The 27,539-nt window shown below is 34.5% G+C and overlaps 1 protein-coding gene across 1 annotated transcript in view; it reads right to left on the bottom strand.

Moving 5' to 3' along the window:
* Positions 1 to 27,011, bottom strand: part of ALDH1A1 (aldehyde dehydrogenase 1 family member A1) — a 33,252-nt gene extending 6,241 nt beyond the window's left edge. The window contains exons 1-9 of the mRNA XM_026035821.1: positions 26,837 to 27,011; positions 17,997 to 18,101; positions 13,678 to 13,818; positions 11,601 to 11,730; positions 10,463 to 10,524; positions 8,329 to 8,457; positions 5,427 to 5,540; positions 3,660 to 3,762; positions 2,641 to 2,825 (exon numbers count right to left, since the gene is read on the bottom strand). Coding sequence (XP_025891606.1) covers positions 2,641 to 2,825; positions 3,660 to 3,762; positions 5,427 to 5,540; positions 8,329 to 8,457; positions 10,463 to 10,524; positions 11,601 to 11,730; positions 13,678 to 13,818; positions 17,997 to 18,101; positions 26,837 to 26,926 — 1,059 coding nt within the window. The 5' untranslated portion in view covers positions 26,927 to 27,011. The remainder of the gene's footprint in view (positions 1 to 2,640; positions 2,826 to 3,659; positions 3,763 to 5,426; positions 5,541 to 8,328; positions 8,458 to 10,462; positions 10,525 to 11,600; positions 11,731 to 13,677; positions 13,819 to 17,996; positions 18,102 to 26,836) is intronic.
* Positions 27,012 to 27,539: the final 528 nt, after the last annotated feature.

The following is a 27,539-nucleotide window of genomic DNA, read 5'->3' as shown; positions in this document are numbered from 1 at the left end:
AAAAAAAAAAAGGAGAGGAAAAGAGAGAAAAGAAGAGGAAAGTAAAAAAAGGGAAGGAAAGGAAAAAACTGAGAAGAAGGGAAAGGAAAAAAGAAATGAAAGAGGAGGAGGAGAAACAGGAATGGGAGGCAGGGGAAGGAGAGAGGAGTCAGGGAAAGGGAGGGGAGGGGAGGGGAGAGGAGAGGAGGGGAGGGCAGGGGAGGGGAGGGGAGGGGAGAGGAGAGGAGAGGAGAGGAGAGGAGAGGAGAGGAGAGGAGAGGAGAGGAGAGGAGAGACCTCTAAAATAAATAAATTCTGTACTTTCATTGCTTATGTTAACTACAAATTTCTTGTTAAAATTAGTATTGCTGATACTTATTCTCCTGTCATAACAGAAAGCTTGAGGCAGCCAATGGGATTCTTCCACGCTTCACTAGGGACAGTAGATTGACCCTGTTGATTTCTTATCTATTTAAAGAGCAGCAATGACACAATATAACCAAAATTCATTTCTGTTTCCAGTTTACTCTGACATGTTAGTAGAATAGAGATTCATACATYTGAGCCCCAAAAACATAGATAGAAGCTTGTTTACAGGATGAAGCTAATTCCTGTCACTCACTGACAAATGYAACTTATGCCATTTTCATTTTGTCTCTATGTTATAGCAGAACATTTAGTGTTTGACTGGAAAAGGAGTATAAGATGGTAGTACAAAGAGTCTTGCCTTCCTCCAACCCCTTTCAGCTTTGATTGGCAAAGAGATAACTGGAAAAGGAGCTATAACTCCCTGGAAAGTTCTAAATGGGGCACAGAAATGCATCACTTCCCTCCTCTAAATATCAACATTCTACTGCTTCATGCACACAGGGAAATTTTGTACAAGATAACATATATTTCAAGAAAAAAATACAATGATAAAACTTGCTCATTAGAGACCATTTTCACAATTTCATTATTCTTTAGTTATTCAACATGAGTTCAACCCTTCAAGCACTGGCTCATTAAGATGCTTGAGATTACTTCCAGATCAACAGTTGCTCTTGCACAGAAGCTGCTTCCCTATGGTCATGCTACAACCTTCAGCACTGGATCATGTGCTTCTTATGCTCTTTTGCCATTTCAGCATAAGGAATAAGCATTACTGTGGTCATAAAATAAAATAAAACTGTTAAAAGGTTTGGGGGAATCCTGGAGACATATTAGACAAAACAGTTATTAAACAAAACATATTCAAAAAGTTTATTTTTATATGAACATTCATTTTTAAAGATATATATAAAAAATAAGTCTTAGTTCCCTGCGCTCCCTTTGTCATAATGCTTTCAAACAATTGCCTCATTGCACACTAAAGACTTAAATTTCTGCTGCTCTTGTGACCTCTTGTCCATAAACATCATGGAAAAAAGAAAATATTCAAATGATACACTCATTGTCAGTTTCCCCTTTGCTATTATTATTGTCATTATTTTTCTTAATAATATGTAAATTGGCATATATATATATATATTATATATATGCTACTGTTAATTCCAGCAGGGACTTCGACTCTTCCTTGATGCCTACTGCACAAAGTGGTGCAAAGACAGGTGCTGCCTGTTTCAGGAAGGGCAAGTATGGATTTTGAGGGGACTCTATGGCAAGAGGATGCAGTTATATGCCTGAYCCAGGATAGAAGTAGGCAAAGCAGAACAGGGGAGTTAAAGTCAAGGAGTATTTAGAGTAATTACCACAGAAGAGAAATGATATGGTTAAAATGTGATTGGGAGATCAGTGAAGACAAAGTAGCTTGCTAGGGAAAATGGAAGAGGAGAAGAAAGGTAAATGTTGAGCTTGATGGAGAGAGAAGTTCTCATTTCTTCCACCTCTTCTCAGCATTATTAACTTTGAATGTTTAACCTTTCATTTTTGCTAGTAAAAGCTATTTTTCCTATCAGAGGTTTCTCCCCTTTTYCAGCTTTTGCTTTCTCTCTGATGCAGTTCCTGGTTTAATCTGAAAGGATCAAAAGAGTACRTAATAATTCTGCCAAGTATACATTCTGTAATAGAAACTGATATATGAATAACACTGTAAATAAAAACCAATTAAACAAAACCCTAATGTAATCCATGGACCTGTGATAGCAATGTTTTCTAATGCTGCATACTTACATTCATTTAAGGGGTTAGCTGTTGGCATAAGCTTTTAATAGAGACAGTAAAAAGTACAAAATGATGACTGTAAATTTTGTAATACTCTAAAATTAAGAGTCCCATAAGTAGCTTATTTAGCATGATAGAAAAGGGGAATAGATGCTACTAGCTTTAAWTTCTTAAAATTGCTCTCTTACAATGGTACTATTTGAATATAATGTAACTAGCATGCTCTGATACAGGTGATTGAACTTACAGTTTTTCACTTGTGATATCTGAGCATTCTTAAGGTGTTTTAAATTCTGTGCCATTGTTCCCACAAAAAAAGGGAACTAGAAAATATCAAATCTTACCTGTAGACCTATGATGGTGGCACTAATGACTAGAACTCYGTTTTCTTCCTTCTGGTCCCTCAGACTAACAATTATACAACTGTACTTAGCCGTAATACTAATAAAACAAATTTATAAGTACACTAAACCATGATGCCTTATCCAAATTTTATTAGAAATAGACAATATAACTTACTTGAGGGCCTTGCTGTACCCCAGGCATCAGAGGATTCCCAAGGTTGTACTTCTTTGCTCGCTCAATGCTTCGGCGAACAAACTCATCATAAATAGGCTCTTCGACAAAAATCCTAGATGCTGCAATACAGCACTGTCCCTGGTGGTAGAACAGACCAATATGTGCATATTCCACAGCGGAATCCACTGCAAAGAAACAGAGTTCATCATAAGCTTGAATGACAATATTGCAAGTTCTTTATCACAGAATCAGAGAGTGATTGAAGTTGGAAGGGACATAGGGAGTCATCTAGCCAAACTCCCTGTACAAGCAGGGGCACCTAGAGCATAGGATCACGTCCAGGCTATTTGGAATATCTCCAGAGACTTCACAGACACACTGGGCAACCTATTCCAGTGCTCTGTCACACTCAGAGTCAAGAAGCTTTCCCTCAAATTCCAATAGAACTTCCTATGTTTCAATTTGTGAACTTGTCCTCTTGTCTAGCTGCTCCCGAAAACAGTCTGGCCCCATCCTCTTTACATTCTCCCTTAAGATATTTGTATAAAATGATAGGATTAATCATCTTTTGTCACGCCACCCCATTTCCTTTTTTGGCATGTTAAAAAACAGATATTCATCTTTTTACTAATGTCCAAAGTTACTCTCATGAAGAATAGCTCAGCATAACAAATGTCGCATAAAATATTGATTCAACATTATTTGCTCTATAGGCAGTATTAAAAGGAAGATTTGGCTAGAAAGTCAATATGCCTATATAATATACATCTAGGGTTTTTTTATAACTTCACATTGAATTAGAATGATAAATATTTACAGTGAGTATTGGCATATTGTTAGGAGTTATCRTGAATCATTGGATTACCTATGTATGTTGGCAATCTAAGTTAAAAATATGTGACATTAATAGAAAATAAACAATTATCATAATTTTAGGCTATTTAAAGACTATTTTTTCAACATAGAAAAGAAAAAAAAAGTAAGACTTATGCCTTTTATAAAATAAAAACTCTACTAACAGTCTGCATCTGCAAATATCACCATGGGACTTTTCCCTCCAAGTTCCAGTGTAACTCTCTTCAGATTACTCTTTCCTGCTGCTTCTTTGATTAGCTTGCCGACCTAAAATACAGGACAATTTCATTTCAAAAATTTATTATGACCTCCATAAATACTTTCCTGAGTTTCCTCACAGTTTGCAATTGTCCGCTACTATAGTAACTTTAGAAACAAAACAAAACAAACTAACAAACAAATGAGAGGAAGGGAAGAGCCAGAATGATGATGAATCACAAACTAGGATTGCTTCCTAAAACACTCTCTCCTTGGACATTCTCATACCAAAAGATATTTGGTGTTTGCTTGGTACCACCACTCTATGTTCTCGCATCTGTAATCTAAAGTAGACACTGATTTCTGCTCTGTAAATTCCTTCCATTAATTGACATTTCTCGATAGTGGACTAAACCCTTTCATCCACAAGTAGATGAGAAAACATACAGATACCTATCCTACCTTCATGGCCTACTCTTCTTCTCTCATCACTGAAAAAGAGGTCTGAGAGATCTATAGGAAATGGGCAGAGCTCGACAACATCCCCATTTCTTTACATAAATAATATAATTAAAAGAATATTTTTCTATGCATTGCCCTGGAATAAAAACAATATATACCTCAATTATGAGGGGCAAAGGTTCTCACAGTGAGCGGTGTGTATCAAAATTTCCCTGATTTCTTCCCTGTGCTTGCCTTCCATGTTTTGGGAACACCCCTCCTTTGTTTCTGGCTGGTAAATTGCTCATTCAGATGGAGAGAATTATCAACACAGTCTGCAGATATTCCCTATGTGTTCCATTGTCATGTCACATATTCCCTATGTGTTCCATGTCATTGGAGGTAATGAGGTTCTTTGGGAGCACTAGGAATTTCAGCTGTTGATGTATTCTGGGAAAACTTATGGTATATTTCTCAGTGGTTACACTTTTGGATAGTTTTCCTTCTGCTTTAGCCATGAGGGTTTCTGAGAATAAATGTAACTTGCACTCCCTGTGTACTGACCCTTGACATGAAGCAATGGTAGTCATCTTTAAAGCCTGCGTTCAGACCAGGTAGCAACCCTTCTATGTAGCATACATGCAGTACAGAATAATGCTCTGCATTAAGTGCGTAGTATATAGTTACAAAATGTCTGCATTGAGAAATATTTAATCCTACRGATCATGTTTTCTAAAAAGAAGCCTAAGAAAAATTAGTAGTGATCTTCCTTTACCGTATTAAACTCACACAGATTGAAATACACTTCAAAAGCCATGCAAATGAAAACCAGTGCTATTCAAATACCAAAAGTCATAACCTAACCAGAATTAGAAATGAGATTTCTGGAAGTACCTTCTATCAGGTTTTTGTTAAATTTGAATAGAGTGCAACTTGTATCACTTTTACATTCATAAAACAACCATTCTTATACAAGAAGAAAACTGAAAAAAAAATGAAAATGTTTTCTTTTTTAAAAGACAAAACGTAAAATRGCATTGGTATACTAGAATCAATTGTATCTCATGGAGTGCTTTTGTTTGAAGGGCTTTCCTACAATACAAACATTGTTTAAATATGTTTGAAGTTAATAATAACTAACAAATCATTAAACAGACTTTGTTTAACAAACCAGCAGCCAAATGAAAGAAAAAAGTTAGAATAGTTACACAGAACAAGTTAGACATTAAATCATTACTGCGAATCAGAGGAGCAAAGTTCCTGCTTATGCTTTCTTGCATTCATTATAATACCTCTGTAGAGCCTGTGAAAGCCACTTTGTCTATATCCATGTGGTGAGAAATTGCTGCTCCAGCAGTGGGTCCAAAGCCAGGCACAATGTTCACAACTCCAGGTGGAAATCCAGCCTGAATAGGAAGAGAGCAACCCATAGGTTGAGGAAGTAATATTGACTGGAAAAATATTTCTTATATTGTCTTATTTCTCTTTTCATTTCTCCATTTGTTTTTTCTTTTTTTTTTTTTTCACATTGTCTTTCTCCTTCCTTATCTTTTAGGCCATTGAATTTGCCATTTAAAAATAAATTTCTATTTTATTTTTTTTTCAGTGCCATTTCAGTGCCAACAAATACATCTTTTTTTCTTTTCTCCTTTAGCCTGATGTGCGAAGAAAAAGATTGTTTCGTTTCCTGTCAGCTTCATTCAACTGTTCAAATCATTCTATTTGCCTGTTGGCTTCTCATCATCATTCTTCAAGTTAGATGATAGTTCATTTGTTAGTGTTTAGATTATTTAATTAAGGATTATTAATTCTATTAATATGAATCTGAAATTCTATTATGAAAAATGATGGAAGCAGAATTCTAAATTAAATGGCTTTGTTTCTATTTATGGAGCTAGTTTGAAAGGTACAGTGTGACAGTTAACAGTACAAAAGAAGGCAGATCTGGCTCACAAGCAAGGAAAGGGGCTCTACCTGGCATATCTGCTCTTCTAGCACCTTGCAAAGTTTCTTTTTAAATATGCTCTATCAATGGAACAAATAAAACTCATTGTTTCCTAGTAATTCTGTATTTGATATGCTCCATTCATAGACAAAAATAAGTTATTTTTCCTGTATTAAATCAAATTCTTCTGAATATATGAGGTGCAGCTGGATTTTCTCCCCAGTTATAAAGCAGCTGTAAGATCTCATGATGCTTAGGAGGAGAGCCAGCATAGAGTTACAGCTCCAAAAATACACATCTCCTTTATTATCACTTAAATGAGTTGCTTTTAAGAGTTAAATAGGCCTTTGGAGTAACATACATGGATTCTATTTTCATTTATTTGCTGATGAATTACAGCTCATATGTATATATGTTTACATATATTTTTATATCTATAATATCCTCTATTATGAATGCATTTCTGTGCTAGCAACAGTAGTTGCTCAGAGGATTGTGCTGTGATTCACTCCATCTACCATTTTATGTTCATTTAATAGTTCAGATCAGTATTTACCCAGAATCGATTAAACCATGATGTTCTTTGCATTTCCTTAGGAGTTACTTTATCTAATGTGGACAAATAGTTTCTAGAGAAAAATAAGGAGGACAGTGTCCATACAGTGCGTGTGTGGAGGGGAGGTGGGAGCTATGAACTATGAACTCCAAGCCGTGACTGTATTTATTTTCTTATCCAGATACTTGAGAAGCAAAATTAAGTTTGCTCATCTTTTCAGTAGAACTAGAAAACTACTGAGGTGATCACTGAATTTTTGATCTCTAGCCAGGATTTAGGCTTCCACTTTATTTGGGTAGTTCAGATGTAAACAAAAACTCAGCTAGATTTTGGTAAATAAATTTTGAGTTAACTGATGAGCCTTTAATTGAAGGCCCACAATTATGCACAAGATGTCTTCAAGTTAATCTACTAAGGACATCTAACATTGATATATTTAAATTTTTCACTCAACTGATCACTGAAGAGGCAAAATGTGAATTATCTCTTGTCCATAAAAGGTATCCAGTCATTATAACTGTCTAAAAGCCCTCAATTTGAATGCAGTCTTGACTACATTCCCAGTTAGTAGCTCTCCTTTCAAGAAGTTATATGAGACTCATAACAGAACTGAGTAATCTTCGATTTTAATGGAATAATCTTGCTTTTCTACAGAAATATAATTTTTATACTGTCTAAAATTATTAACCAGTATTCAGACACCTCTGAATATTTTTAAAAAACAACCTTTCCTCCTCAATATTTTTAACAACTCCTGTGTAATGTATTAACAGCAGGATCTGATTTCTTCATAAAACTTACGCATTTCACACCCCTGTAYTCTGTGCCAACTATCAGGATGCAGTCAATTGGTGCTCCCTGCAGCTTGGGAGGATTTCATCATGCAGAAATGTGCTAAGTCATTGCCATTAGCACATTGGAAGGTCACTGAGCTTGCAGTTATTGACATACACACCAACTCCTCAAACACATGAGCTTACATTTATTGATGTTATAGGGAGGCAGGATAGCTAAATTATTTCACTGATATTCTCTGCTTGTTTGCTGGGTTGGGTACAATAATCAAGTTTGCTTTGGAGCAATGGAGAAAGTACTTTGCTCCATGCACTCAGAAGCACGAGGTGTGTATTTTTCCCAGATCCTATGTGAAGGGAGATCATGAGTTTGGCAGCACCTGCATAGTTTAAGTGAGTTCATGAGTTTGGCAGCAGTAGGACCGTGTAGTTTTAGAGCTCTCTGCTAATCATTAACTCATAAGGATGAAATGTGTGTTCAGTTAGCATAATAATAATGATAATTAGCTGTACAAACATGTCCCTTTCTGTGATAACTATGCTAATAAAGTCACTGCCATCTCTAAAGATCCTTTCCTTGAGTCTTTGTTTGCTTTTGACTTTGAAAAGTATGGTAGTTTTGTAACACACATAAGTTTGCCAAGGAACGGAGTTTACTAAATTGCTATTGTGTTTTTTTTTTTTTTTTTTTGTTGGGACTAGGCTGAAAGATATTCATGCTTTCACTCAGGTTTTGCTTCACTGCTTTACAGCAAGGCAAGTTCCACAGTACAAGGCTAGACATGCAATGTGAAGTACTTGCACAGGGCAGCCAGGCTTATATTACCTCTGTGGCATTTCAGCCAAAGTATTCTCTTACATTTCTGAGAAGTGCAAAAACTCGGCTGTTACCAACTTACCTCTTTAATTAAGGATCCCATGTAAAGGGCACTCAGTGGAGTTTGTTCTGCTGGTTTGACAACCACTGTGTTTCCACAACAAAGGGCAGGGGCGATCTTCCAGACAAACATAACCAATGGGAAGTTCCACTGAAAGACAGATGAGAAGGTGTATCCTGTTTCTAATACATCACCAAATTGCCTTTGCTTTTTTTTTCTGCAATAACATGATTTGTCAACTGGATGGTTGAACTCTTTGTTGAATTCTTTTCAGTGTAAAGATATTTTGAAAAAGCAATAGCAAGCAGTGTTATACAAAGGCAGCGATTCTTGTATATGAGTCTAGGGAATCCAAAGGGTTAGTTAAAAGGTCAAGAGACAATAATATTATGCCTCTAACAAAGCTTGACAAAAAGTTGCTGCATTAGTGGTGAATTTGGGAGTTTTCCTATCTTCTTTATTAAGTAATCACACTCAGCAACAATTCAACCTTCTAAGGAGTATAAGGTAATAATTTGTGACACTGCCCCTGCCCTCTTTCCTCGCTATTTCACTCTCTGTTGCAGTGAGGCCAGGGAGGCTGCAGAATGCACCACTGCTTGGCCCCATGTTCAGCCATGTGCCTGGCATAGCCAGGCATGACCAGGCACAACCTGATTATTTCTGCCCCTTTGAGAACAGCAATAGTGGCTTTGGAAGTGCTGAGCTCACAAACTTCACTGTCAGAGACAGACTGTCTATATCTAAGAGAAAAGGGTAAAATGTTGTTTATGCTTACCTATTATGCAAGAAAAGCTTGAAGATATGAATATATACTGCTCCTTTTTTACCTCATTCCAACCCTCATCCCCCCGCAGAATAACAAAAGCAYAAACCAGCACAAAGTACAGAGTTTCCTAAACCTTCGTGAGTGAAGTAGAATTATGCAAGTGGAAGAGAAAAGCAGAGCTAGTTGAAGTGTTTTTCGACATTCAGCACACAATCCTCCAAGATTTTATTTATATAAAAAAACCTCCAACTTGATGGATTCATGTTTCAACTGAGAGTAGAGAAATACACTTAGAAGTCTGTGAATATTTTATAAGGGCAGACASTGTTTGAACTAACAGCTGACTGCTTATACTAGAAGGCTACAATTTTACTTAAAAGCCACTATATCTAATGAGCCTAGTTCATTAGCATATCTTGGCTCAGAGTGCTTTGAACAAAAATACTCTTGCCTGATTTACAAGGAAACCCAGAATAGCAGCTCTATTCCAGTGATGATCTCAAAATATATGTAGTGGTTTAAGGAGAGGTGAAATCTCCAAGCTCAACTGAAAGACATTGAGTGCACATATGGGAACCACAGGTCTGAGCAGACCTGGTGGACAAGCTATTTCAAAAACTAGTAGGCTATCAAACAGGTCAGGTCAGGCAGTCCACACCCTGCCATGTGCACAGCAGCATAGGAGTGTGTAATATAACTATAAAAAATAATAGCTATTCTTATAGGAACCCATCAAACCTGCAGACATCTTGCCAAAGAATCTCAGATTGAGTTGCTCGGTACAAGGAGTACTAGGTGTTCATATTCAGACAGTCTTTTTGACTGCATTTAGACCAAATAAATCTGAGAATTTTSACTCTCTGAATGGGAGCTGGAGAACTCAAAATCACCAAGTTTTGAATGCGTTCTTTATGTTGCTACATGTACCGTCAATAAGATATATAAATTTTAGTCATTAAAAAAAGAAAAAAAGATTCCATTGGGCTAGGTGCTGTACAAAACACAACTGGATACTTTCCGTGTTCCAAAGATCATATGTTGCTTGCAGTCTGCAAATATTCACCTCTCCTACTGGTTTACTCCTAAGCTTTTCAGTTCCTGTAGAATGCTTACCTGTCTTTCAAAGCAGTCTGTATGTCGATCTTTTGAGAAACGTATGTATTTTTCTTTGCATTTACAGGGAAAGAAAAGCAAGGGTAGGCAGGTGAGCATTTTTCAAAATGCCACTTAACAGATTTTGGGGAGTACTCAAGATAGTCTCTAATTTATAGGACCAGAGAAGTTCTAACTGGTAATTTTGCTCATATCCATTTGCACAGAAAAAAAATTCAAAAGTAAGTCCATTTACAGTAGGAATATTTGAATTGATAAATGACTCCAACTTACAGGAATAATTTGGCCACAAACACCAATGGGCTCGTGTCGTGTAAAYGTAAAAAAGTTTCCATCTAGAGGGAGAGAAATAAATCACATATTGAGACAAAGCATTTGGGAGAAATAGTTAAATAAGAAAKAAGATAAACTTGAATTCCAATCTTAGCTGCATACTATTTTTACTTATAAGTGACATTTTCAAAATTTTAACTATGCATCAACAACCAAAAAGTACATCTGGATTCAATCTCCACTTTATAGAGATAGCTCAAGCTCATAGCTTCAAGGTTTGATTCTGTCAGTCTTACTGACTTGCTGCAATGGTAGCCCTGCTTCTCAATATGGAATGMACGTTCACCAATGAGCATTCTTCATTTCTTTTTTCTTCTATCACCTTCTTTTTTGAAAGTACTTTTTTAAAAGCTACTTGCAATCCTAGATACATATCAGACATTTTTTAATATTAGATCTTAGCTTAAATCAAATCCATTAAGTCTCCTTGTTTCAAATAAACATGTGTTSCATTAAGCCTAGTCCAGGGATCTGTGTGATGCAAAAAGTTGGAGGTATTTATCACTGTAGTTTTTCTTAATTCCTTCTTTATTGCCATTCATTTTTTCTCTTTTTCTTCCTGAGAGAAGGCAGTTAGACACAATGTTTTCATAGAGCTAGTTAATGGGAAAAGGGAACAGAATGGAATTTCAGCAAAATAAGGGAATGTTTCCTCATTTCTATCTGTTGAATTCTTCCTAATACACTATCTGATAACTGAATCAAATATTATTATTTATGTTGGTCTTAACCTTAATGAGCAAATACCTGGCTTACTTTATTATACCATCACATAAGCTATACTTTGCTATGTAAAAGGAACCTATCAGTGCTTATTCATGCACCTACAGGCTAACACCTTTCTTTTAATTACCTATTAGAGGTATATATTTACAAAATAAACAAATCTGAACAATTACATTAAATGTGCAAAAAAGAACACTATGATAGCTTCAGTTAACATATACTTAAATTTGTAAAAAATATTCTTCTTTTGATATTTTGTTTCAGGTCACCCTTTTTCAAAGGAGGTATTCTTTTTCTTAAAACCAAATCATATGGCTTCAGTTTTGTATTTTATTCTCGCAAAATTACTTACCCATTGGCATAGTACGACCRTGGTTTTTATCAGCCCACCCTGCACAATAGCGTAATGTTCTAATACAGGCACCTAAATCCATTAGGTAGGCAGTGGAAAACAGTTTTCCACCATCAATGGATTCCATTGTCTGTAGAAAACAAAAATTGAGAAGTTAGTATCAAATATTGATATTATTGATTCTTAGTGATAATATTGATCCTTACATCAGTAATTCGTCTTTTGACTTTCAGTTGTTCAATATTTCAGTTTTATTACAATAATCTAAAACATTAAATCTTCTCTGAGGRAGAGCTAATTTTGGAAGATATTCAAGTGGGCAACTTACAAATGGGAAATTTTCTTAAAGGTTTACTATAGCAATCTATGCATATAATCTGGTCATGGTGCAGTTGAAAAGATAAGAGATTCTGAAAACATTAAGCTTGTCCCAGATGAATCAGAGAACCTTCTGTGATTTAATCTACATATTCTACAAGTATAGATGGAATGATCTACAGCCTGGAGTCTGTCAGTTTGCTGATGTAAATAAAATGTTTGGTCATCATCACTCTATGTGCTTTTTGCTCTGACATCTAAGGTAGCTTCCTGCAATGATTATTACATTTCTGTAGGCTAATGTGCTTTTTAGTTATTAAAAGACATCTAAGATCATCAAGAAACTTKAAGGGACTGTGAGGTATCAAGAAAAAAACATTTATACATAAGGTACTCTTTTTGTTGGCTAGCTTAGTTATAACTTAGTGAACTAACTATACWATAGGAAGCCATCTTTCTATATATATTAAATACTAACTTCTAAAATAATAATCTGCAAATGTCTATCTATAATTTTTTCATTTAATTTTGTTCCAGATTTTCCCAGCACAGAAGCATGGAGGACATTCAGTTTGGTGGACAAGCCTGTGAGGATGCTTGACAAGATAATTGCTACTTATAGTTCCAAGCCTCAGTCAAATCTTGGTATATTATTTTCTTTTGAGGTTTAGTATTTCATATAGCTAAGATTTCTTAAAGTTTCAGCTGAGTCTACAGTCTGATATTGCAAAGATTCTGTTTCATGTAAGTATTCCCCAAATTGTCCATAATTTTACTTAAGTGAAAGGGACTGTGGGAAGATAATAGACCAAATGGAGATGTCAGCAATGCTTGCTGGCTTTCAGTAGCAAGGAACTGATTAAATTAAATATACCCTTGCCACTTAAGGTGGTAATCCAGCCCTGAATTGTTTACATTCTCTTTGACCATAGGAGAAAATTTTTGTACGGCCCTAAACTTTTGAACTCTGAACAACCCAGGGAAATTTTAGAAACAAAAAAACAAATTTGCAGTTTAAAACCTGACAGATAGAACAGCTTACCAAACAACTAGTGCATTTCTACTTTAAACACTGTGCATTTGTGCACAGATGGCAAGTGGTGCTGCTGCTAAGAGTTGTGAAATGAGTGTGCTGGCAGACAGGAGCTGACAAGGATAGGAAATTTACCTCCATTCCAGTGTAGTGTTTCTTCTTCTAGTGGATAATTCATTTTCTTTTTGGTTCTGGCATTTTTCAATCATTGCCAGGTACAAATTGGAATTAATGAAGGAATAGTAATAAAAAAACACATATATATACTCTCTATATACTCATGAATTCAAGGTTTTTTCCCAGCACTGACTTGTTTATTCTGTAAGTAGGGGACCTTTGAGCCAAGATCCAGAGCTGATATTTAGCTTTGAGTCAGGTCTTGATTTTGCCAAGAATTAAGTCTATGTTAAATGTTAATGTATCTTTATCAACAGTTAAAACTGGATTGATTGTTGGGAGCTTAATCATTCTCCCAAAGTTGACCAAACATTTACGTACTTTGTTTTTGGGGCCTTAGAGGACCGGAGTATAAGCTGTTTTGATGAGGTCCATTTGCAATACAGAGGAAAACCAAGAGCCTGAGTTTCCAATGAGTACCAAACCTTGCTGATACCTCCTGTAAAACTCAAGGCACAATGCTTTTTTTTTTTTTTTTTTTTTTTAAAAGTAAAAAAAATATTTTTTTTTTTTTTTTTTTTTTTTTTTTTCCCCTCATATTATACTTACTGCAAGAATTAGCCGGTCTCTTTCAATTAGATCAGCTAGTTTGTTCAAGAGTCTTCCTCTTTCTGAAGCATCCATTGTTCGCCAGGTTGAACCAAGCTCAAAAGCCTTTCTGGCTGCTTTAACAGCCTTGTCTACATCTGCCTGTGGGGAAAAGAGGGAAACTTTTATGATCAATGTTTGAATCTGTCACCTAGTTGTTAATTATGCAAGATGTTTTCCAGAATAAATGAGACACTCATCCCACTGAAAAAAATATAATCTAATCAAAACTAGTATAATAAATTTGTAGTAGTAAACTGGATTCGTATATTACTTTTCCTTTTGAAGATTTTGCTGCCATTTCAGCAATGTGAAGTTGTATGAGAAACAGATGGGTTCTCAAAGCTCCTAAAATAAAAACATATTAAGGAACTCTATTTTTAGGTTTAGTTTTTCAAACTTGTCCACCTTTTAGCATCCATAATTGGGGATGTACCCATAAGTAGCATTGCTCATGCAATTTAAACTCTATCGTATACRAAGACCTTTTTAGAAATTCAAAGTAATCTAAAAATATCTGCTGGTGTGATGRAGACTTGTTTAGAAAAATCTGTTCCTTAAAATGTTTTGTAGCATGAACACAAATGTAATACTGGGAGAAATGCATTTGCATTTGAAGATGCTAAAGAAAATAAATATTTAAAATAATGTGAGAAACTGACTAGATGACCAGGTTTAAAATGCTTTAAAAAGTTGAAGTACTTTGAATATTATCTTTACATTAAGCAGGTTAACTTTTCAGACTATGAATGTTTTTAATAACATAATTTATTATTTATTACTTTACTTTTCCTATAGGGAAGAAAAATATAATAAATTATATGAAACTTTTGGTATGTGAGGGTGCTACAGAATATAAAAATTCTCCTGAAAAATGGCTTTCAATATTGAAATTTTCTGTATTTTATGAAACTTGTAAAAGTTTACCTAGCAAAACAAAAAAGAAGTTTATTACAATCTCTTATTATACAATAAATCAAAAAAAAAAAAAAAAAAAAAAAGGACAGGTATAGCTGTGGTACATTTCCCTAAACAATTTTCTTGCTTTCTTTGAAGGATTTCTTTGGAACTTTTCAGTATTACGAGTTGCTAGAGCCCCCTTTATGTAAAATCACTATCAAGGTGGACTAAGTCAGCAAAGTTGACTAAGTCAATTGTTTTTAAATGTGAATAATTGTTAGAACTTTTAACTGATGTTGATAAYCAATAATTAATTCTTCTGAAGGAAGAAAAAAAAGCCACATATCTTGCCTTGGAAAATCTCAGGCCAGTACATATCTGCAAGGCTGGAGATCCTTCAGAAATTTTTCTGCTTATAAAGGCAGGAAATCTGGGAAAGGATGCATCAGAAGGATCCACTAGCTTATTCATCATTGTACAGCAGTTCTTTCCAGTCAGTTATGAAACCAGCCAGATTAAGGATTGCTTGTCTTTTGAACTCTCAGAGTTTCATCAAATAACTCACCACTTCTCTGTGGTCCAGAAAATTATGTTCRACTATTAATTATTTTAAACTTGCCTTTTTTTTTTTTTCTTATACTTAACCATTGTAAACATTCTAAAGCTTTTCAATACAACAGTTTATGTGTATAATTTGGCCTGTAACATTTTGCACTTAGAAGTACTGAAAGAACAAGCTAAGAAATGAATGATGTAAATTAAAACTAAATACAGTGTCACATTTTCATTCTATACAGGTAGGAATAATTAAAAATCAAGAGAAAATATTTTAAACTAGTTAAATGCTGTGAATCTAAAGTAAGCAAAAAATTTTTCCTCAACTAGACAAAATTAAATTTAGGTATATAAATCAACATTGAGAGAATTGAGACTGATAGTACCTTGCAGATCTAGTCACTTTAGTATATTTTTATAGATTTTTTTCAACTTTACATCTCATTGACCATTTGTTAAGTAAGTGTAGCCCTCCCTTATTACTAGCAGGGGCCTACAGGATTAGTGAATGCAGCTTGAAAGAGCCATCAAACTGAAAGGAAAACAGTTCCCACCCACATATGTGTCTGTGCTTTGTAATCTCCACTTGTTTTTTTCAAATACCACTGCAAGGCAGTGTACAGCCCTTTGTCAASTCTATTGTACACACAAATTAAATTCCTAAAATCTCTTGGCTCATTATCTAAAGACTGGGCTCTAGAATATTAGGTTCACAATGACTGTGTAATTTACTAGATTTGTACATTTCACTTGGCAGTTTAGTGAATAGCAGTTGTCATTGCACATTAGTTTGCAAAATTATTGGAGAGAAACAAACCTGTGTGTTAAACAGTATTATCTCTTTATTTAATGAGTTGTTAGATTGCTTGTAAAGAATGAATGCTATAAGAGCCCTGRATGTTAAGTGAACAGTTGCAGGTCATGAGTAATTTAATTTAAGGATGATCAAATATCAAGGCAATCTGATTTTCAGTGCAATTTGATTTTCAAAGACTCAACTGAGAAAAGGTAGAAGGGGTAATATTTTACATGAAAAACAACTATGATGCTAGTGTGATACAATTCAGTATTTAAGAGCATGTTTAACTAATCCTTGTCTGAAGGTAGAAAGAGTCTGAAACAATCTTGATGAGACTAAGCTCTAGACACACACAGATAGCAAGAACTAAAGAAAGCCATGAATGAGACACTACAAGATTCACTTGCAGATATGTGAGGTCATAGAAAGCCAGATTTATTCACTTTTTTATTCATCTTTTGGAGAGTAGAATGTTTTTTAAAAAGTCTTCATTATGACTTTCTTAACACTGGCAGCATGCATTATTTCTGTTGACAGATAGGATTTGGGCCAAAGTTTATCGGAAGATCCATGATGAAATTACAGAATCAAGTAACTGAGATTCAATAGGCACTGATATTTGAATTCCTTAAAAAACAAACAAACAAACAAACAAGAGGGAATATATCCATACAGGAGATAAAAATATTATGAAAGAGATTTTGTTGTTTTGGWAATAAATTTTTTTGGTAAACTGGTAAGATAGATGTAGTGCTTATAGGCCTATAGTTCTCATGCATAAGAAGGACTTTACCATGAAAGCATTTTGTTGCTAAATATAAAACAGATTCTTTAAACAAATCATTTTAAATATTCAGACTTCTTGATCCAAAAAGAGTCCAAATGAAAACAAATTGAATGTCAGATATCATTATGTGGAAAATGTGAGCAAATTTTCTGCTCCTGAACATGACGATTTATCCATGGTGGGAAAGTGTAGAAAAGCAAATAAATATTTGCATGAACCAAAATGTTAATTATAACAACAGTATTATTTTCAGGTCTAGCTAGCAGTTTTTTATAGCTGTCAACTAGAAAAAGAACACTCTCTTCTCAGACTTACTTCCTAAGAGTTTATCCAGAAAATCTCTTTGGACATCAGTTTTGAAACTGTTTAAGCTGCAGTGTCTGCTCTTTTTAAACAACTAACCACTATGTGATAACATGCATTTAAATTATATTGTTCCACTAAGCAAACACTTTGGAAATGAAATTTATCTAAAATAATGAAAATATGTAGCTGCTTATTTGAATTACAGTTTTGATTAAAGTATGTTTTTCTGTATTGATTAAGGGGWGTTTATCTTTATTTTTTCACAAATAATTTTATGTATGTCAGAATGACATATATAGCTTATAGATATTGCTATAACTTATAGCTTTCAATAATTGTCTTTAGATTTCTTCTCAGATTTGTCAATTCAATATGCAGTCAGGTAGCCTACATCTTCAGGGTCACCATGTTCCAATAAGCTTTTTGGAAAACTACTTTGTTGAAGGCAATAGTGGTGAGAAGATAAAAATTCACAACCAAAAATACGGATAGTAATGTTCCCATTAACATTTTCTCAGAGTTTGCCTATTTAGGAAAATACTACAGTTTGTTCACCTTTTGATAATGAAATGCCTTATGTAATATGTTATGCATAGATTACATTACTATTTTTTGAAGACAGAGGAAAAAAATACTAAAATGACATTAAAATGACAAAATGCACTGATCAATGATGATAGATATCACAGTGTTCTTCAYAATTTTCTTCAGGCATGTAAGGTCCTCCATGTAGATCAGTTTTATATTTTACATACAATATTAAGTTTTAGCAAAAAAAGCTAAGAAATATGCTTGCAGAACTTACTTAGGAAGAAGTACATGCATCTCCACCCAACGAAATATTATTCACAAACAAAGAAAGATGTTGCTTTCCTGTTTTAAGGTACAGAATTATATTTAAAGTAAATATTAAAAAGAAGAAAGACTCCCCACCTTATCACCTTCTTCAATATCACAGATTTTCTCTTCAGTTGCAGGGTTAAAAACTGCAAATTTTTTACCACTGACTGAGTCATGCCACTCATTGTTTATAAAAATCTGTAAARGATAAAATATAATACAATGTTATTAGTAACATGTCATCTATTATCTATTTTAATGATTAAATCTATTGTTCACAATCAAAAGTTTTCTGATTAGTAACTGAATGCMAAATGGAATGCCTATTTACATTATTCTGAAGAAATTAGTTCTCATGTAGTCAGTTAACCAAGAATAGCTTTTTTAAAATTAACTTCCTAGAGACAAGTCACTTCTCCACAAATCATTTTCCTTTCTTTCATCTTACAAAAAGATATTAATTAATAGGATTCCTTCCTCTGTCAAACCATGGTCTGTCAAGTGCAGGGAAGATATGGTCCTAAGAAGYGACCTATGTAAAATTACCCATCTTTCCTGTGTGCAAAGTTTCAGTAACTGTGGAGCTTATCTTCACACACAAATAAGAATGTCCCTATAGAAATAAAACTAACAATTGGGCAGCTTACTTGTGGGCAGCTCTCCTCTCTCTCCCTACTGACTCTGCTTTTATCTCAAACATATTAAGAATTCAAACATCTTCATCCTTAGTCTGCAGCATAAGTTGCCATTCCTGCCTTTGGAAAATTAGCTACTTACATTATAAGACTTGAAATTTGGACAAAATAGCTCTTTTTTTTTTTTAAGATATCATTACTGAAATGCTGGTATGACTCTCTTCCCCTTATGGAGGTTACAATGAACTGTTGCTATTCAATGCTTATTTAGTGATTTCCATCAATGCTTCAGTTATCTCCAGTTTAATTTTCACAAGCGTCATTCTTTTTTTCCTGATACCAGTTCAGGTTTCCTGTCTCCCATTCARTGGATAAGGATAGAATGCAAATCTGTCTGTCATCCTGATTCATACTTCCAGCTGGGATATTTTTATTGGAACTACTGGAGGCATCATAGCGAATTAATAATCCTTGAATCCAGCTTGACAATGTTTCATACTTCATTCCAGTTCTGAGGACCTCTGTTATGCCTCTGCAYTGATGTTCCTCAGGAGACTCAGGTACTTTTGAACTTTCCCTCTTTTCCCTGACACATTTTGCTAAGCTGTTGCCATCAAGCTGAACAACCTTATTCCAGGAATGCAATCAGACTTTGCTCATTTTTGTGGGTGTTTTCTTATGACTTCTACGTGGTAGGGATGGGAGCAACTCTAATAACATTAAACACAAGAAAATAAGCTATGCTTTCTTTAATCTTGTTAGAGCATTCCTTTTGTTTAGTATTGATCTATTTCAGACTCTTTAAAAAGGACCAAATTAAGCTCCTATATTTTTAGCTAAGAACTAAAAATAGAGAAGCAACTATTGTACAGCCCACATCAATGTTAATCTAACAGCTTACCCAGCAGCAATTAAACTGATAACAAGAACTCATTTAATAACYGCTAGGGATTGTGTCTTTATTTAAAGATGAAATTTTTATGCGGCAAGAAAGCACAGTGTGTACCAAAATTACTTTGCATGGCTGGAACGAAAAACATCATGTCTTGACTGAAACAATGTTGTCACATGTAAGGAAGAAAAAAAAAAAAAAGAGAAAAGATGGGAATTGTGGCTTCCCATTTTGAACTGTTATGATCTGTAAACTTTMATGGTAAAATAATATTAGAAATTCAAAGCTAGACCCTTTAATATCATGACAAATAACTGGTAAATGGGTTATTGGAGTAGAAGAAATTATTAAGTATTTGTATTGATTTGTATTGCTTATACAGTCTGAATTAAATCAATATCAAAGACAGCACAAAAACCTTTCTGCTTTCCTTGACTTTTATTTTATGTGTCTAGTATTGCTCTTTCCTTCTTTGCATTATTTCAGTTTTGTAGTATATCCTTTAWAACTGAAAGAGTGCTTCCAGAGAGAAAGGTCTTGCATTTCTGTAGGTTTATGATTACTTGTAAATCCTGTCTTGATGATATGGCAGCTGATGTAATCTGTATAAATTAATCTGCTTCTACATTAAAAAAGTAAATCACAGAAATTATTACTGAAAAATCTTTTTTTTTGATTCTGTAGTGAAAAGTATGATATCTTCYGTACTAAAGATGGTGTCTTCTAAAACATTTACTTTATACTTTTATAAAAAGACTTTAAGGCTGTCGAAGGTTCTCTTTCTACATCTTGAGGATGGAGCAAAATGAACTGATTTCAAATTGCTAGACAGTAAATTATGAATAGATCTATAAAAATATTCCCTGTCGTAGCTGCAGTTGAGATATAATAAAACCAAATGGTGAAAATTTAGAAGACAATATCAAGGTGRAGGCCAAGGATTTCTAGGTGAAAATTGAGATATGTAATTCTATAAAGTCAAAGTGGAATCTAGCCTTGATCACTGCTAGATTTGTGCTACCCCAAAGACCGGCAGTTTTGGATCACTACCAGTAAAATTACGGAATTTTCTTTCTAATTCTATAAGCTGTTTTGAAAGAGAAGGGAAAAYCTCAATGGAAACACCTAAAACATTTCACAGGGGAGGCTGTATTTTGGTGCTCTGTARGTTGCTCCTTAAAGTGTATGCTGTATCTACAGTCTGGCTTTACCAGAAGTGCTTGCCTTGTGTTGCAGCCTCCCAGTGCTCTCTAGGTTGTGGTCAGTGTTGAAATGGGATTGCCTTTGTCAGCAGTCCCAAAGCTCTGACTRTCCTGTCACTGCTACAAGGGTATTTTTTTCTCAGATCATGCCTATCTTTCAAATTATGGTTTAAAACGTCCATCTTGCCCTACTGTTTAATAACCACATCACCCAAGGAAGACTAAATAAAAGATACCATTCCCATTTCTTCCCCATCAGGATAAATTTCTACTGCTGCTCAYAATAACCGGATTTTCTGCATTTACCTAGAGAAAGAGGAAATACTTTGGAGAGGCAAATTAAAGCAAATAGTGCTTATTTCAAAGGATGGCAGAAGTAAGGCAGGTAGGTATAGGATAGAAGCATTTTGTTACATGAAACTGCAATTTCAACACAGCCACTACAACCCCATATGTTATGAAAGCATGAAACATTTCAGGGAATAGATTTGTTGCATAGTATTGAGATTACTTACACTGACTCTCTTGGCAATATTAATATTTCATGAATAATTTGGTAATAAACTGTCAAGGCCAATAAAATGATTTGTCTCTAAATGGATGCAGTAACAATTCACTGCTATATTCCTGCATGGTTCAGTTTATTCATATAGCTATCTGGGCTGACCAGCAAACTCATAACTTATGAAAAGCTTATGAAAAAACTTATGAAAAAAATAAGGGAAATATGAGTCCCTGGAGATTTGAGGAATATCCGCATAAAATTCTTATTATGATAGTGTAAAGACAGCAGTTAAGTAGTTAATATRAAAAAAGCCATCTTTAGTAACTAGCTGCATTGCCAAGAAAAGAGACAAAGTAAAAGGTAAATATTAACATAACACTGCTATGATGTTACAGTATGCCAAATTCATATCTGTCTGTGAAAGGAATAATAGTAAAACATACCATTTTTGGAAATTTTGAAAGTATATGTTTAAATACTGCATTTATGGCACTAACCAATATCACCCATGATATTGCTTCACATTATCTTTCTTATTAGTGTTTCTAATACCATTCCCTTAAAAAAAAAACTTTATTGTATTAAATATGTACACAACGCTGTATCATGACTGTACAAATCAAATTATCCAGATGTCTTCTCTAAAGCAGTCTTCCTTAAGCAGATATGAAAAACAGAGAAGGGAAAAATCAAATCTCTCCACGTAAGCATTATTACATGCATTACAGGCAGCTGCACTCCCAGGTGTGTGAGAAGATGTACTCATGTGCTGTGATGTATATGCTGCAAACAAACAGGATGTAGATTTTTAAATGCAGGGAACAGTGATGTCCTGGCCAAATGCAGTCTCTGGCTACCTCCCTGTCTTACTGAAGAAAGCATTTAGGATCATCTTGCAATACGTTGTAGTATGTTTTCTGTCAGGGAGAACTTCTTTGGCAGGAAAATTCTTTCTTTTCTCCCCTCCCTTTCCATTTTTTTTTTTTTTTTTTTTTTGTATATATATATATATATTATATATATAAGTGCAAAAGACCCACTTTTTTTCTTTCATGTAATGTCCAGGAGCGTGTCAACAGTAACCAAGTGCAGCCCATGTAGTTTAGGATTGCAAGCTTTGCAAGCTTATGTTGCAAGGATTGCTGTCTCAGAAGTACTGCAGCATGCATTTTGTAACTCTAATTCACTGGCATTTTTAAGAAACAACAAATCCAAGAACTTTTAAATTTTATCCTTCCTGGCACTAGATGTGGAAATCAACTTTTGATGTAGGTGACACTGGATTACTAGAGCTTTGTATTTAAAATTAAACTCAATTAACAGGCTGTTGCAGTCAAAATGCYTTTTGTTAGTTTTCCAGTATCAGGATATAATTAAATCTTGATTCTCTGAACTGATTGATTTCAGTTCACATAGACAAATATAGAGCTCTGCCATTTGAGGTTTAGCTTATCTGGAAGATTGAAGTGTTTCTGTCTTTGTTTAGACGGTTGATTTGGTCAATCATGTGACCTGAGCAGAGAAATACGAGACAAGACTTTGCCCTTTTTTGCCTTTATTTATCATCATAGTGKGTTTGGTTTTCCCTCCCTTCAGTCCTTGCGTATGTGGCAAAGACAATGAAATCATTTTGCACATTTTGCAATATTTGTGTTAGCTAGAAAGTGTATTTGTGTCCTTGTTGCACAAAGAGAAGTGTTTGACTGAAGAGAGCCTTGTCCCACGTGCAGAAGACTGCAGCTCTGCTGGGAAGGATTTCAGAGCTCTGCCCTGGGTGCATGCCCGTAGCAAAGCCCAGCTCATGACAGCACGTCACAGAGATTAAGGATGCCCTTTTGTGGGATCTCCATTGTGCAAATTSCATACAGGACTTACAGGCCTCAGTGCTTCTGTAGAAGTTAAAAGTTTTYGCAGCGTGGAGAAATCATTTCTGATGCTGCAAAGATTCTATACATAGTGCCATATTCAGAATCTGTTTATAAATTTATTCTTCATCAGAAGAGAATTTGTTTTATAATGGTACTATTATAATATAACAACCATATGGCAGAGATCCAGTCAAAAAAAGCAAAATAATCACCAAAAATGTGGATGATTCYGGCTGACCTTAAGGTGATTTTCTCGATGAGAAAAGATACGTCTAATTTATCTCCTCTTTAGCTACTAGTAGCTTTTCCAAAGTAGCTTTTCCAAATACATAATCTCCTTGCTTATGAATCTGCCACTTGGACACCTACAACTCTGGCTTCATAAAGCTTGATAAAGCGATTTTCTTTTTTTTAAACAATGCTTTTCAAATGTATCCAGTTGTCTGCTGTTTATATGTTGGGTTAAATATAATCACCCAGTTTCAACAGCTGTTCATCTGACTCCGCACATAAACTTTCTAGCACAGATGGTCCACCAGGAAGCTACACTGCCATATTTTTTAAAGGCTAAGAATAGGAAGGGTGCACCAGGGCTGGACTGTTGAATTCAGCATTGCTCAGATAATAAGAAGCACAAATCTGAAAAAAGTTGATGCCTGTTCACATGTTCTTTTATAGTCTGCAAAAATTATTCAGTTATTCTTGGATCTGATACTGCCAGTGAAAGCTAGAGCTACATCTACCCTGTGTGTGCAAGGAGGTTGGACTAAATAAACTCTAAAGGTCCCTTCCAACCTTAAGACTTCTATGATCTAAACCTGAAAGAGATCTGCAGGATGAAAGCAGATTCATTTCAGGTGCTATAAGCTACAATTTACTTCTCCCATATGTTTCCTTAAGTCTCAGCATATTCTTTAAGCAATACCATTAAGATCAGTGAAATTAGTTTTATAACTTCTCAAGGTAAGAAATTGCAAGCCTTAAATAAATATTTGCTATATATTAATATGGAATACTTACTGTGAAGTGTCTCAAGTTTGACAGCTTTTTTCCCCCCCTCAACTATATTTTATTATTGAATGCAGCAATTAGATTTTACTTCTGCACTGGAGTAGTAATCCTTTCTATTTATTATTTATTTAACCTTTTTAGTATGTCTCTTAATGCCTTGGTATTCACAGAGTCAGCTGAGTTTTTTTTTTTTTTTTTTTTTTTTTTTTTTTTAAGTTTTCTATACTAGCTTTATGGCTAATTGCCTTTACCATGTACATTATACTTTTCCCCCCCCCCTTCTTTCTGCCCTCCTCTTATTTTTGTTTGTGATTACAGCATACATGATACTTGCCTGAGATGGCTTTTCATGCTTTCTGGTATTCTGTAAGGGATTCTAAAAAAATAATTTGCTGTTTTTTCTCCTTTGAAAGTTTAATAGACTAATATTTAACTAACCTTGATTTCCGTGGTAAAGGAACCATGATAGAGTTCATTATGTTTATTATTATAATGAGAGAATCATGACAAAAACAATTTTCAAACAATCATTGTCTAATTCCTCACAGATGACTAAGTAATACTTTTATTAATATATTTTTGGCCATCCAACAATGAAACACTATTTAAGTTCTTCAGAATATCTTTAAATATATTTTATGATTTTAATAATAATAGTTTAATTAATTTATATCAAATATATTTTATTATTTTATTATTTTATCATTCAGATAACAAAGCAATTCAAGATCACATTATGGTTCAATATTCAAATTGATTTAACTGTCTATAATTCTTAAAATTCAATTTCTGAAATTCTGTTTCTCTGAAGTGCGTTTAGTCTCATATTTTATGTCAAATGACCTGAAATATAGCTATATAAACCTACATGCCCCCAGATATGTAGAAATATTTAACTAAAATAACTTAATCCTCCTGTAGAAATTAAAATAGAGAGAAACTTAAAATAGAGAACCTAAACTAAGTACTTGGAACATCTCATGTAGACTTTTCCCCAGAAACTTCTGTGACAGAAATTAGTATTTTGTCATTATATACAAGGAGAAGAGTTGAGTTCCTTGAGGAAAGGGAGCTGCTGATGTTTAAGGTGTTTCAGCTACATTGGCGCTAGCTAACAATTCCTATCTTGATCCCACCATGATCCAGCAAAAGCATCAAGACCCCTATACTGTGCACCAATTCGGGGAGGGCAGGAGAGGAACACGACAAGTAGGAAGACATGGAGTGGAAAGGCTCTTGGAAAGTCAGTCTAGTCATACTAAGATCATATATAAAGAACTGATGGAGGATTGCTGGATATTTAGCTGTTGGAATGAAATTACTATTACCCCTCTTCCCTGTCCTCCTCCTCCTCCTTCTCCCCCTTCCTCGCTCACCCACTGCTGTAAGTTTCAGGCGACAGTGAAGAAAGGAGGAAATAACTGCAAGAGGAAAGCACTTGAAAGTGTATATTTGATTTGATCGGTTTTAGGAATATAATTCTACAAATACCTTGCCATTTTGCAAAGGAATGCATTATATGGAGTTTTCAAGGAACTGCTATCCCTCAGGACAAAAGCAAGCATGCAAAACAACCTCCAACCTCATTTATTTTTGCTAGATAACATTCTCCTTGATGCAAATTATGGAAACTTCTACCACACTGATTATCCTTTATCTTTCGTATATCTGATATTAATGAAGTAGGCTTTGTCTACTAAATATTTTTGAAGAACAGAAATGTTTATTGCAATTTGTCATGCTCAGTTACATAAGATTTCAGACCTGGCAGCTATCTCTTATTAGCTGCTTTTTGCTGGAAATTCTAGAAGTTGGAGAAATAGCTGAAACACCACTATCTACTAGGAATTACAGTATACTCTCTGAATTGAGTGACCCAGTGCTTTCTTAACCTGTTAAACATTTACAAACTAAAGTCCTGCATGCTTTATTCTGGAAAGATAGGCACTGAAGTCAGGATAGGTTTTAGGTTTTTATGTTAAAAACATTAAATGGTAGAATAGAACAGAATTCAAAGTCTAGGCAATTGTTTAACACCTAAGCAACTTTTTTTTTCAAAGAAATTAAGCAGTGTTTCTAGAAAATTAAAAATTACTTCCTTTGAACTGATAATGATTAGAAAAAAAAAATCTGTTATCAAGAATTCTCCAAAGAGCAGAGATCCTTTCTGATCAATGTTCTACTGAAAAGTTTCAGAGGACAGAGTTTCAATATTTTTGCCAACAATTTGTTCAAAGTTCTTGCAGATATTTCTCTACAGCTATCTGTACAGATACAGATATCAAACAGGTAAAGGAGTCTTTTGAAACTGCAAACAATTCTTTTTCATATGTGTATTATTAACTACATATGAAAATAATCATAATAATATTGCACAATTAGCAATGATAGCTTTTATCTCTATTGATAGTTATATGCTTAAGCTTAAACCCAAATTTATTATCTCTAAGAAAAATATGTGGCTTTAACATTTTAATTTGATCTTACTTTTCTGAGAAAATATAAACTTCTCCTTCTTTATTCCCTTTGCACTTTCCAGGAAACATTTCACTATAGAAACTATTTTATTGGGGGGAGGGAGAATTGCACAAAACAATTCTATCACACATTTACTGACAACCTTATATACTTCCTGAAATTCTTAGGAAAAAGGATCACAGAACATTAATTACTACTAAATACAAGATGGTTCAGAAACCATCTGAATAAACACCTTCAAAAMTTAATTTTACTTCCACAGCTCAAATAAAATTAATTTAACACACCTTAAACTTTGAACTGACTGCAAAAGAAAAGTTAATAAATAGGAATGCTACTGACCTTGGTGTATTTAATTTTTAAATCTTTGAGTGGTTCTGGCAATGCTGGATTGACTGGAGCAGGATTGCTGTCTGAACCTTGTTTCTTCATATTTTCAGTTGAGAAGTTGGGACGTTCCTGAAACACAGGTGAAGTGAGGTATCACGAAAGTGAAGTGATTTTTGTCCTGACTGAGCCTTTAGCTTTATTTGTGCTTTTTTATCTGTACCAGCAATGGTATATTTGCATACAGGAATATGATTGGATGAAAGAATTCATTGCAAAGAGAAAATGACACTACTTGTTTTCAAGACCAGAAACAACAGTGTTTTCACTGAGCTGAAATCTCSATGAAGCAAATTTTGCTGTGCCAATTTTACTCCCTAGACACAACAGAATTCTTGCTGGGAAACATAGTCTTACCAGTAAAATCACTTTCTTTCAGTAGGCAGATCCCCAGATTTAAGTGAAGTTCTTTGCTTCACTTGAAGGCAGTTCTGGAAGGCAGTTCTGGAAGTAAAAACAGACTTGTTATCTCTGTGTACAAACTAAGCCCTCACTGTAGAAGGAGTGAGAATAATTAGTAGAGCTGCAAAGTGTTTACTAAAAAAACAACATTGCTAGGTTGTGCTGTATGTTCAGAGTAAATTATAATTGCTCTAATTAGTACCTGCTGTACAGATCACAGAGATAAGGGACGACTATGGTACTACAAAGTTGCACA

Source organism: Nothoprocta perdicaria, unplaced genomic scaffold (genome assembly GCF_003342845.1).
Source record: "Nothoprocta perdicaria isolate Ctin4 unplaced genomic scaffold, notPer1 scaffold_168, whole genome shotgun sequence".
Taxonomy (NCBI): domain Eukaryota; kingdom Metazoa; phylum Chordata; class Aves; order Tinamiformes; family Tinamidae; genus Nothoprocta; species Nothoprocta perdicaria.
This window is presented reverse-complemented; position numbering and strand designations above follow the sequence as displayed.